The sequence below is a fragment of the Eptesicus fuscus genome, chromosome 10, assembly GCF_027574615.1.
Source record: "Eptesicus fuscus isolate TK198812 chromosome 10, DD_ASM_mEF_20220401, whole genome shotgun sequence".
In the NCBI taxonomy this organism is placed as follows: Eukaryota; Metazoa; Chordata; class Mammalia; order Chiroptera; family Vespertilionidae; genus Eptesicus; species Eptesicus fuscus.
The window spans coordinates 31,696,371-31,708,778 of NC_072482.1; the positions used below are offsets into that span (position 1 = coordinate 31,696,371).

At 37.3% G+C, this 12,408-nt stretch overlaps 1 protein-coding gene across 2 annotated transcripts in view; it reads right to left on the reverse strand.

Moving 5' to 3' along the window:
• Nucleotides 1-12,408, reverse strand: part of LMBRD1 (LMBR1 domain containing 1) — an 82,537-nt gene that overhangs the window by 12,589 nt on the left and 57,540 nt on the right. The window contains exons 10-14 of one of the 2 annotated variants that reach the window (XM_008139641.3): nt 8,653-8,717; nt 8,186-8,288; nt 7,326-7,430; nt 4,375-4,524; nt 2,816-2,894 (exon numbers count right to left, since the gene is read on the reverse strand). In XM_008139641.3, coding sequence (XP_008137863.1) covers nt 2,816-2,894; nt 4,375-4,524; nt 7,326-7,430; nt 8,186-8,288; nt 8,653-8,717 — 502 coding nt within the window. Of the gene's footprint in view, nt 1-2,795; nt 2,895-4,374; nt 4,525-7,325; nt 7,431-8,185; nt 8,289-8,652; nt 8,718-12,408 lie in introns of both variants that reach the window. The other variant, XM_054722222.1, reaches the window with a different exon arrangement.

Below are 12,408 nucleotides of genomic sequence, written 5' to 3' on the forward strand. Positions count from 1 at the left end.
TGACTAACGCTTATTGATCTATGCTACACAAATTCACTCAGTTCAGCAATATAAAGGCATTCTTAAAGCCTCACGTAAGTGTGAGGTAATTCCGAAATCTTGTTTTGTTTTGCATTTTTGCTTAAAGTTTCAATAGCAGTACAATAATTTAAGAAACAGAATCTTAATAATTTTATATCTCCAGGACCACTGCCTTCTTGTTTTAAAATATTACAAATCAACTCAACATTTAATTTTTCATTCTATTTGCATTTAGCTAAAAGTGACAACCCAAAGCATTTCAATTATCAACCCTACTAATGATGTGTGTATGCACATTTTAAAGTAAAAACTCTAGGCCTAAAGTCATTAAAATGTAGAACTGGAAAATCAAGTATATTATTTATCCTAAAAATATTTTACTATTATTTCTTCAGGCAAAAAGAGGCATCCCTACCATATCTGTGTTCCCTTCTCTTGTTCTCCCAGTTTTAGCCTCTTCTTTATTCCCTATGCATTCTGGACTCTGAGGTTGGTCACTTCATTCTCTACCTCTCAGCTTGTCCTTTGTTTTCCATCCCACTTCATTCTTCAACCACCTTCCCCAAACAACCTAAGCAATGATGGAGAATAATCATACCAGTTTACCGACCTTTTCAACAAAAATACAAATTGATCATTTCATCTCTGTCCCTTGACATATATCTTCAATCAGATCCCTCTTCTATTCACTTTCATGGCCTATCAAAACCTTTTGACACTTTTTTTTTCAATTTTGTGCCCACTCAATTATCAGCAGATGACCTAAACTTAACACTTCATAGCAAATTGAGACAATCATCCAGAAATGCCAACTTCCTGCCCACCCTCACTGAGTCCACATCATTGCTTCCTTCTTTGCAATCTACAGAAAGCATTCTGTCTTGATGTTCTTAATATCATCTCCTCCAGAAATGAATGATACTGGTCCATCATTCAACCTCTGATATTTTTCTTCAACCACTCCCACTCCATTAGTTTTATCCCACCATCCCTAAGTCTCTCCTAATCTTTAAAAAAAATGTCCTCAACTCTGAATGCCTTCTATAGTTTCCATCCAATCTCTCTCAATCTCTATTAAGAATTCCTATGCAGACTAAGTAAACTCAGTCACTGCTTTATATTCCTTTATATTCAATACAATTTTTATCTTCATCATTAGCATTTTTTGCACTGCTTTTCTCTATACCTCCTTTGCACTTAGATTTTCCTCTGAGTTCCAGTCTTCATGCTCTTCTCATTCTCTACCCTCAAAATTCCTTACATATACATTCAATTGCCTATAAAATCTTCACCTGAATATTCCTGAGACATATCAAGTCAACTAATCATTTCTTACACTTTTCTCTAACCTTAGTATGGATTTTATCTCAGTTTGGTGAAACTGAAATTTACCAAACTACAAAGTAACAAGAAGCCATTCTAGAACTCTCTATTTCCCTTGTCACTGCTCTAGATCCAAGCAATAAGAAATTCTTTAAATTAAACCCACAAATTTCTTTCTTCATTTCACACCCTCATGACCACTGTATAGTTCAGGCTTTCACCATCTCTTTTGGATTATTATAAATAGCTCTCCCAGACAACACCTCACACAAGATTTCTATGCTCTGGTCTCAATTTCACAAATCTGTTCTCTATATAATTGTTATAATTAAGTTACTGAAAAGAAATCATAACATCTACTTAATTGTTTAAAACTACTGGCCCTTTAGTTATTTTGCAAGACCTTTTGTGACCTGATCCTAACTATGCAATCTCATTTCCTCCTTCTCTCCATTACCCTACCCCCATAATTTAAAAAACAAAAGAATGTTTTAAATTCTCTTGAACATATACCCATAGAGTTTAAGATGATTTTATCTGTGTGTTTTGTCCCTCTGCATACAAAAGCCTTCTCTAGGTGCACACATACCAGATAAATCTTTAACCTTGAAGCTCTGGTTTCTTTTTGACTTCCATTCCACAATGATCTTCTCCAGGCAGAGTAAATTACTTCTTCCTCTGGGCTATCCCTGTATTCTGTACCTATTCCTGCTACTCCATCACATTCTATAGTTGGCCTCACTAAAAAACTCAGAATGTATCTTTTTCATAATGATATCCATGAATGGTTTATGAAGAAATATACTATATTTGACATATTACTTTACCCTGAAATAAAAGCATTTTGAAGGCAGAGTAGGAAAAAAAAAAAAACCCTGTAAATTTTGAAGGAATAAATCTGAAATCCTTAATCAGGACAAAATATTATAATATTCAAAGGGAAAATAATCACCTTAGCACACAGAAAATAGTGGAGGAAAAGTGATTCTCTAAAAATACATAGAGGTTAGGAGCACAGGATCAGAGTTTTTCTCAGAATACTCATGAAATACTTAGCACTGTGCCTGGAACACAATTATATGTTCTTAAAAGTTAATGCTATTATCGTTAACATTATTAACTAAAGTGACTAGGTTTGGACAAATTAAAGGTTATTTTAGGTCACAGGTACTTTTGATCTTGGTTCTAAAAATTATGAATTCCACCTAAGAAAAAACACTTAAGAGTGGCTTCTTATATTAGTAAATGTGATAAATTATACCTACCTTTATTACTTCCTAAGCAACTAATTTATAATGGTCTTTTTCTTAATTAAAATCATTATATCATCAAGAAATTCTACTGAAGAGACTTACCAATTTCTTCTTGCTAAAAGTTCCTCTGTCACTATATATTAAAACAAATGCACCAAATAATTAACACAGCAAAATGTAAGGCAATACTTTTCTTACAGCTGTACGAGTTGCTTTACCTTCAGGGGCATCTGCATCACATCTCTTTGGCACGGAAAGTGTTGAGTTGCCTTTATGGTCATCATAAGTTATATTGCTCTGAAACATGAAAATTAAAAATCATATTTTGATTCCAAAGTAATCACATTAACTTTATACTATGTTTTCTATTAAACTACATCTAACTAATACTCTAAATAGTAAGTTTTAAGATAAATTTAACATGAAGATTTTATTGCAACAATCCTTAGGTCCTGTGTTGAACAACAGAGCTCCTTCCCCAAGAACCCACTTATTTTTCCACAGTGAAGCAAAAAAAGAATATCTTTGGTCCATGTAAAAGCACGATCTTCATTCATTCAAAGAAAAATGTTTAAAAAGCATGACCCAGTGAACTACATGCTGGGGATGAGGCAAGAAGAGAATTAAAAAGTATAAAGTGAGATTTATGATTCGGGTGATCTTCTAGTATTGTGTTTCCCAAACTCGTCATTCCTGTACCTCCACCATGATTGCTCCTCCCACATTATTACTTAACTTTTTTCAATGAACTAACTTTACAATACTTAGCAATATATAGATGGTATTGATTGAGGGTTTGATGTGCTAGTTAGATGCTTTTGTCCCTAACTACAAGTTAAAGTACAAAAGGATGGAGGATAAGTACAGGATAAAAAAAGGAATGATGTGAGCAGACTAGATTAACAATAAGACTCTATTAAAGCAAGGCTTGAATGAGACTCTGAAACATGGATTAGATTTGAATATTTTAGGAAAAGGAAAAACAACTAAACAAAGGTTGAATCAGATATGGCCAAAATATTTTAAATTGTCAAAAAACCCAAACTAGCTGCCCAATTATAAATAGGAACCACAGCTGCCTTTGAAAGATCAACATCAAAAAATCAGTGTCATAGGTAAGAGAACACCCAGTTACCTACAAATAAAATATTTATAAAGGATCTCTGTGGCGTTCATAGTACTGATGAGCAGACATATTTTTCTTACCAAAACTTTTTGGGGAACTATATTAATAAATTTACTTAAAATGCTATTTTAGAGGAAATGTTACGGGTTTTATTAAAGTTCTGATGTAAAGCTCAGTAGCTTAACATCATGGGATCCATTTTAAAAATATTTTAATGAATAGTGTGTTATTTTTAAAAAGAACTTGTAAGAAACAAATATAAATATGCTCAAAAATGGAATAAAAAAACAGGTTTAGCCGAAACCGGTTTGGCTCAGTGGATAGAGCGTCGGCCTGCGGACTGAAAGGTCCCAGGTTCGATTCGGTCAAGGGCATGTACCTTGGTTGCGGGCACATCCCCAGTAGGGAGTGTGCAAGAGGCAGCTGATCGATGTTTCTCTCTCATCGATGTTTCTAACTCTCTATCCCTCTCTCTCTTCCTCTCTGTAAAAAATCAATAAAATATATTTAAAAAAAAAAAACAGGTTTAACAAAGTTAAATTTAATCTGATGAACTCATATCTTATGCTAGCCTTCATAAATTAAAATTTGCTTTAAAATATCAGTATATTTGAAATATCAAAATAATGAATTTTTAGGTTTTGCACTTACCTCTATTAAGTAATTTTGGCTTCCATACATAACATACTGGGGAGCAAGACTATAAATCATATAGCTAGTGTGAAGGACAATAAGCAGAAGTATCATGCAGAGAAATAAGAGTGCCTGGGGCCTGGTCCTGCCTCTTCTGATTTTATATAACTAGGAAGAAAAAAGACAGTAACAACATTTTAGCAATATATTTATTTGTAAGGCACTAAGACCTGCTCATATTTTAGGGGCAATGAACACAGTTTAATCAACCATTTCTTTTTTCAAAATAAATACTAAGAATTCCTAATCATTCCAAATAATTATAAGGATGTTAAAAACAATTTTCTCCCTGCACAGCTTTCAGGTTTAGATTTATTTTAAAACTAGAGGCTCAGTGCACGAAATTCGTGCATGGGAGGGGGGTTGTCCCTCAGCCCCGCCTGCACCCTCTCGCAATCCAGGACCCGTCAGAGGTTGTCTGACTGACGGTTTAGGTCCTATCCCTCTCACAATCTGAGAGGGCTGGCTCCTAACAGCTCACCTGCCTACCTGCCTGATCACCCCTAACCACTCCTGCCTGCTTGTGTGATCGCCCCTAAATGCTTGCCTGCCTGCCTGATCACCCCTAACTGCCTCTGTCTCTGTCCCCGCTGCGGCAGCTTTGTCCGGAAGGTCATTTGGCTGTCCGGTCTAATTAGCATATTACACTTGTATTATAATAGACTAGTAGCCCTGTGCACGAATCTGTGCACCAGTAGCTCTCTGCAGGGCCTCGCTGCTCCACGCCCGCTGCCCAGAGGCTCTCCGTGGCCCAGAGGCCCTCTGTGGCCGGGGTGGAATGCTTGCCTCGTCACCGCGGCGATGAAGCAAGCATTCCACCAGGCCACTCGTGCTGCCCGCTCTCAGCAGCCGCCCCCCCGAGGACTGGGCGCCAACATCTTGTGGCTATGAGCACTTCCATCTTTGTGACGGAGTGACAGTTAATTTGCATATTACCCTTTTATTAGATAGGATCATGGCAAAGCATCTATATAGAAAGTAACCTTTAAATGACTCATTAAAAACTCAGGACCCAGGGACTATATCAGTATTTGCATGGTCTGTTTCCAGACAAACATTCTAAATGTATTATGCAATAGCATCTGTTAGAAGTTCATAGAGCGAAGAAGAATTGTGAACTACCTCTAATTCTATCTAAAAATTAGAAGAATTAGTTTAAATTGTAAGTATTTATTTGTGGTTTTATATAATAATACACAAGAACAGACACATCACATGATTATAAATACTCATTTCTATGAAATACTCAACATCCTAATACTGTCATAAAATCTAGTTTATTATAATATGACTACATATTCTCATGTACCTATACCAGAGCAAAACTAAAACATATGCTTCAATGGCAGAGCACACTTTTATTTTAGCAACTAAGGTACCACCTACCTGTTTTATTACTGGACTGTAGTATAATACAGAGTAGTAGAATTCCAGTTCTGGATGGGATGATGATATAATCACCTAAAATTTTACCTTTCCCAGCTTCCCTTGCACCTAGTAGTGGCCGGCAGTGATAAAATATTAAATATCAAAGAAAAGTCAAAGTCTAGTGGAGATTTCTGGGAAAGTTTTGTTTTATTATAGGTGTCACCGCTTCCTCCCAACTACCTTTTCCTTATGTAATGTGGACAGGATAAATAGAGCTGCAGCTGTCAAATTACAATAATGAGAGAGAAGCCAAGAGGATTACAGAGATATTGGATTTGACATTTTTGAGCTAGTAAACCAATGTTAGATTTTTTTTTTCCCATAGCAAGAAGTCACTCATTAGTTCAAGCCACTATTTAAATGGTTTTACTTATACTCACAGGTGGAAGTAGTCTCTATCTGATACAGCTTCATTTTAAAACTAGATGCCCGGTGCACGAAATTCGTGCACGGGGCGGGGGGTGGAGGTTGTTGCTCAGCCCAGCCTGCACCCTCTCCAATCTGGGACCCCTCAAGGGATGTCCAACTGCCCATTTAGGCCCGATAGGACTAAACAGGAAGTTGGACAACCCTCTCACAATCCAGGACTGCTGGCTCCCAACTGCTCGCCTGCCTGCCTGCCTGCCTGCCTGATTGCCCCTAACCGCTTCTGCCTGCCAGCCTAATCACCCCCTAACTACTCCCCTGCCAGCCTGATAAATGCCTAACTGCTCCCCTGCAGGCCTGGTTGCCCCAACTGCCCTCCTCTGCCGACCCGGTCACCCCTAACTGCCCTCCCCTACAGGCCTCATCGCCCCCAACTGCCCTCTCTTTCAGGCCTGGTCCCTCCCAACTTCCCTCCCCTGCTGGCCTGATCGCCCACAACTGCCCCCCTGCTGGCCATCTTGTGTGTTAGAGTGATGGTCAATTTGCATATTACCTCTTTATTATATAGGGTTCTTAATTCACCTCAAAATGAACATTAGAAGAAAATAACCCTTTCTCTAATCATGTAATGATCTTTAACTCCTAGTAGGAAGGACCATCTTTTGAACTACAATATATCCAATTGTGCTTCAATGTGTTTCCATGAAGCCAAACATTAAGGGAAATAATATAAATTCTAGACCAGAGCTTCTCATTCTTGGCACGGGTGACATTATGGGCTGGATGAGTCCTTGTTGTCTGAGGCTGCCCTGTGCACCATAGGGTGTTTATCAGAATCCCTGGCCTCTACCCACTAGGTGCCAATAGCATCCCCTAGTGGTAGCAGCTGGAAATGTCTCCAACATTGCCAAAAGTATCCAGGGGCAAATCACTCCTGTTTAATAACCATTGCTCTACACAAAAGCACTTTTATGTTAGCATAAAGTAAAAATGCTAATTTTCAATCACTTTTAGTATCAATGTATTTATAACTTCTATATTATAAATCTAAGATAATTTTCAATAATAAAGAGTATGAACAAAATGAAAGTAATAATACTGTAGTATATACTCACTCTAATCCAAAAGAACCATATGCCAATATTTCTAATCCCCGCCATTGAAGTAAAAATAAAGTACATAATAATAATTGTTATAAGAATGTAATCAAGAGGGAAAACCTAAAAAAAAAAAAAAAAGATAAAATTAAATTTAATACACACGCAGGGCTTTAGAAGTCATATAAAATTAACTGAAATGTCATTATTTACATTTGGCAAATGTTTAAAATATCAACCCTGATTTAGATCTATAAAAATAAGAATAAAAAAATAAAAATGGTTTTTATTATACTCAATTTAAATGGTTTTTCTTATACTCACAGGTGGAAGTAGTCTCTATCTGATACAGCTTCATTTTAAAACTAGAGGCCCGGTGCATGCCCGGTGCATGAAATTCATGCATGGGGTGTGTGTGTGTGTGTATGTGTGTGTGTGTGTCCCTCAGCCCAGCCTGCACCCTCTCCAATAAAATACTATAAAAATAAAATATAAAAATTAAAAAAAATCTACTATAAAAATAAAAAAAATCCCCCCAAAACAATTACTAAACTATTACCAAATTGTTTAGTACCATTATCATAAGAAAAATCCTATAACAAATTAAGCTAGAAATTACATTTAAATATGAATAAAAAACTTCATCAAAAATTAAAAACAGGAATTGCTTAAAAATCTTACCTTAAGAGTTCAGCAATATACCAATATAATAATCCTTAAAGCAACATATCAATGTAAAAGTCATGTATAAATAAAATGCCAAATCAGCCGAGGGCACAAGCATATACTGCCAAGTATTAATAGGTTTTTCAACATAATAATTTGACAGTTTGTAAGAATATGTGCTAGAGTATAAAATGATTGTTCTTTTTACTTACTCTTTGTAGTAAAGGCAAAAGCATATTCAGTGGATTACTCAGATTAGTTCCAAAAATTATGAAACCAGAATTGATTCCAGCTGAATGAAGAGCTTTATCCAAACTAAAAAAGTAAAATAAAAATTATAGTGATTTTTATATATTATATGACCACATTTTCAGTTAATTTATAACTTAAGCATACAAAATATAAGCATGCAAATTCAACTGAGTCAAAGAAAACCTCAAAAAACAAATTGAACCTCACTTAAATACCTTACAGATATTGGTCAATTAATAAAGAATAAAGAAATACTAACTACTATTGAAATGTTTTAGTCATTCTTTGAGTCAATGCTATAGAACAATTCAAGTAAAATGACCACTGAAGATGAACAGACTACACTAATAGAATTATTCAGCATGGAAAATGTGTAACATCATAAGATTTATATAAGTGCTTTAGTAAATGTGTCTAGTGTACTTACTTTGACAAAAAGAGAGAAATCACAAACAGCAATGCAACTAAGATGAAAAATATTCCCCAAATGATCTAAAGGCAAAAAAATAATAATAATAGTAAAAAAGTCACTGAAATATAGTTCTAAAAGTTGACATCAAAAGCCAAAACCATATGTTCAATATGAGTTGCTGGTATATAACCATGATCTATCCAAAATGATCCACGATATATTTTAATTTAGTATATATTTTTAGACATCTGTCATCTAAATTTCCATTATGAGACTGAGAACATACACAAAACAGACAAAGCATTTGAAAGTCTTCATTTGTAAGTAAACAAATGAGACTCTTTGCTAGGTCAAATAAAAGGTTTATTTATATCCAGTTACACTCACACATACCAGTAAACTTCAAAATTAATTGAAAAGTTAAGACGAATAAGACTACATTAAGACTAATATACACACACACAAAAATCAAAATACTTATCAGGTTATATTTAACTTGTTAAAATATGGAATTTGGAACATTTTCCCATAGAAATAATGATGTACATATACATACATAATATATATACACACACCTATATATATATATATATACCATTAATATATACATATATAATATATGCCAATTATATATGAAAAAAAATATATCATAGCACAGAAGAGACTATATAACTAAAAATATTCCTGAAATAGAATACCAGTAGCACTAAAGAAACTGTCAGGTAAAACCATGTTTCTGTGAAGAAATGTGTTAAGCAATGTAATTGGTGGGGCATATTTCCTTTTAATATCTAAACTTTATATTAGGGAAGGTAGAAACTAAGCAAAACAATTATTGGAACTACGTTTCTACAATAAGAAATAAAATTTCAGAATAAAAAAGGGGTAAAACCGATGTTACTAGTAACCTAGGCTTTTTTTTTCTTGACATCTTCTCAAGTTCCAGAGACAACTAAGTTGAAGAGTTCACAAAGCTAAGTCCACGATTACTGAAAAATACTTGTGTTAGGTAAGCTTTGTTCAGGTATGAGTTATACTGTTGTTGGTCATAAGTTCAATGTTGATGAATCAACAACAGATATTAAATGAGTTGTTCTTAAACACAAGCACAAAAGAAACAAGGTATTGTATTGATTAGCCGCTGATTTCCAAGTCCCAATCCAAACTTTTCTAGGTACTAGAGCCTCACTGCTGCACTAATGTAAACATGGGTTAGACACTTACAAGTGGACTTACTCAAATTAACAACAATCTATAAAAGAACTTGTAGGTTACATGAACTCAATTACTATCAACAAAAAACATCCAAAACACATCACGTTAGCTTAAATTAAGAAGCACTACACTATAACCCAAAATGTACCTCTCAAATAAAAAATGATCAAGTAAAACTCTGGAATGGGTAGTTATACTTCCAATAAATCCTACCTAATAAAATAGTAATATGCAAATTGACCGCACCTTTGCCACACCCAAGCCACGCCCATCATCCAAAGCCATGCCAACCAGCCAATCAGGGCGAGTATGCAAATTACCCAACAAAGATGGTGGTTAATTTGCATACGCTGAGGGAGGGAGGAGTGAAGACTGAAGACAACTTAGAAAGAAGAGGGAGGAAAAGCTGAAAGCAAAGTGGCTGCCAGAGGGAAAGCCCGGACGGGGCGGGACGGGGCGGAGCAGGGCAGGCGGCAGCAGCCGAAACGGCAGCGGCAATGGCAGTGGCAGCGGCAGCGGCAGCAGCAGCGCATGCGGCCGCAGCAGCCGCTTGCAGGATTCTTCCTGCAAATGGGTACTAGTATTTAATAAGCCTACTTTAGAGTTAGAGTCAGTCATTGCCTTTAGGCATTTTGACATAGTGTGGCCTATAATAAAGAATAACCACACATGTTTTAAATACTACTATGTGAAGAAGGACATCTGCTATATCTTTAAACATAATTCACATTCAATTTCAGTGGATTCTAGGATGACAGGAATAGTAAAAATTTTTAAAAATATTCTCACAGACCTTCGAAACAACTACACACTGTCAGTGTGTAATAAAATTAAATTTCACTACTTGCTTACCTTATGAAATATAGTTATGTTTAGGTCTGTTTATTTCTTAAGAGAATTGGGAAAGAAGTGGGGCAACCCGAATTACAAATTTTAACAGTTCTTTATTTTGGATCTTCTTCAAATAAATGTAAACATGTTTTTAAAAGTATGTGTACACTAACAATGAGTAATCTGAAAAGGAATTTTAAAAAGTTCCATTTATGTAACATCAAAAAGAATACTTAGAAATGAATTTAAACAAGGAGGCAAATGATATATACTTAAAACTACAAAATATTGCAGAAAGAAAGGAAGACAATAACTGGAATGACATCCTATGTTCATGGATTAAAAGGCTTAATATTGCCGAAACCGGTTTGGCTCAGTGGATAGAGCGTCGGCCTGCGGACTGAAAGGTCCCAGGTTCGATTCCGGTCAAGAGCATGTACCTTGGTTGCGGGCACATCCCCAGTAGTGGGTGTGCAAGAGGCAGCTGATCGATGTTTCTCTCTCATCGATGTTTCTAGTTCTCTATCCCTCTCTCTTCCTCTCTGTAAAAGATCAATAAAATATATTTAAATATATTTAAAAAAAAAAAAGGCTTAATATTGTTAAACTAGGGGCCCAGTGCATGAAATCGTGCACCTTGAAAGGAACTGTAGGCCGAGAGGCTGTGGTTGGCACAGAGGCGGGTCTCGGCCCATCCTCCACGCTCCAGCCCGGCCCCTCCACCACAGCCCCTGGTTCCCTGTCTGTGGCAGCCCCGCTCCGTGCCACCACTGGCCACATAGAGCAACTGGGGCCGGCACCACGAGCGGGTGCAAGCAGTGGCTGCTGCCCCGATTGCCCCTCAGGAGCAGGGGGAAGTGGAGAAGCCCTGAGGGGCCATCAGGGCCGGCAGCTGCTTCTCGCACCTGCTGCCGGAACCGCCAACTCACACCTGCTGCTGGCACCTGGTGCCGGTCCCGATCGCTCAGTGTCGTCAGTGGTACGAGTGGCAGCTGCCAGCCCCGATCACCCTTGAGGGCTTCTCCACCTCCCCCTGCTCCTGAGAGGCAATCGGGGCAGCAGCTGCCACTCACACCCGCTGATGGTGCCAAGCAATCGGGGCCGGCACCAGGTGCTGGCAGCGGGTACGTGCGGGGCTGGCGTCGGCAGTAGGTGTGAATGTCGGGCAGGACCACGGCATGCGGGAGCAAAGAATTTTTAGTAACCACCAGAGACTTGCCCTGATGACAGCAACTGGTGCCCTGCCTTGGTCTGGCGCCCCTGCTCATCTGCTCCACCATCCCTCTGAGGCCGACGCCCGCCATGTTCCATGCTCTGCTGCCTGCTGCTGATGCCCGCCATGTTCTGCACACACCCCCTGGTGGTCAGCGCACGTCATAGGGACCAGTTGTTCCACCATTCAGTCTATTTGCATATTAGGGTTTTATATATATAGATGACAATACTATTGAAAGTGGTCTACAGAGTCAATGCAATCCCTATTAAAATCACAATGGTGTGTTTTTTTTTGCAGAATCATAAAAACCCATCATTACATGACTCACACATCTGAATTTCAAAACTTTCTACAAAGCTACAGTAATCAAAACAGTTTTGGTACTGGCACACAGATTTACTTAATAACCAATGGATTAGACCCCAGAAATAAACCCTCATATTTATGGTGAAATGATTTTTGACAAGAGTGCCCAGCCCATTCAATGGAGAAAGGATAGTCTTCTCAAC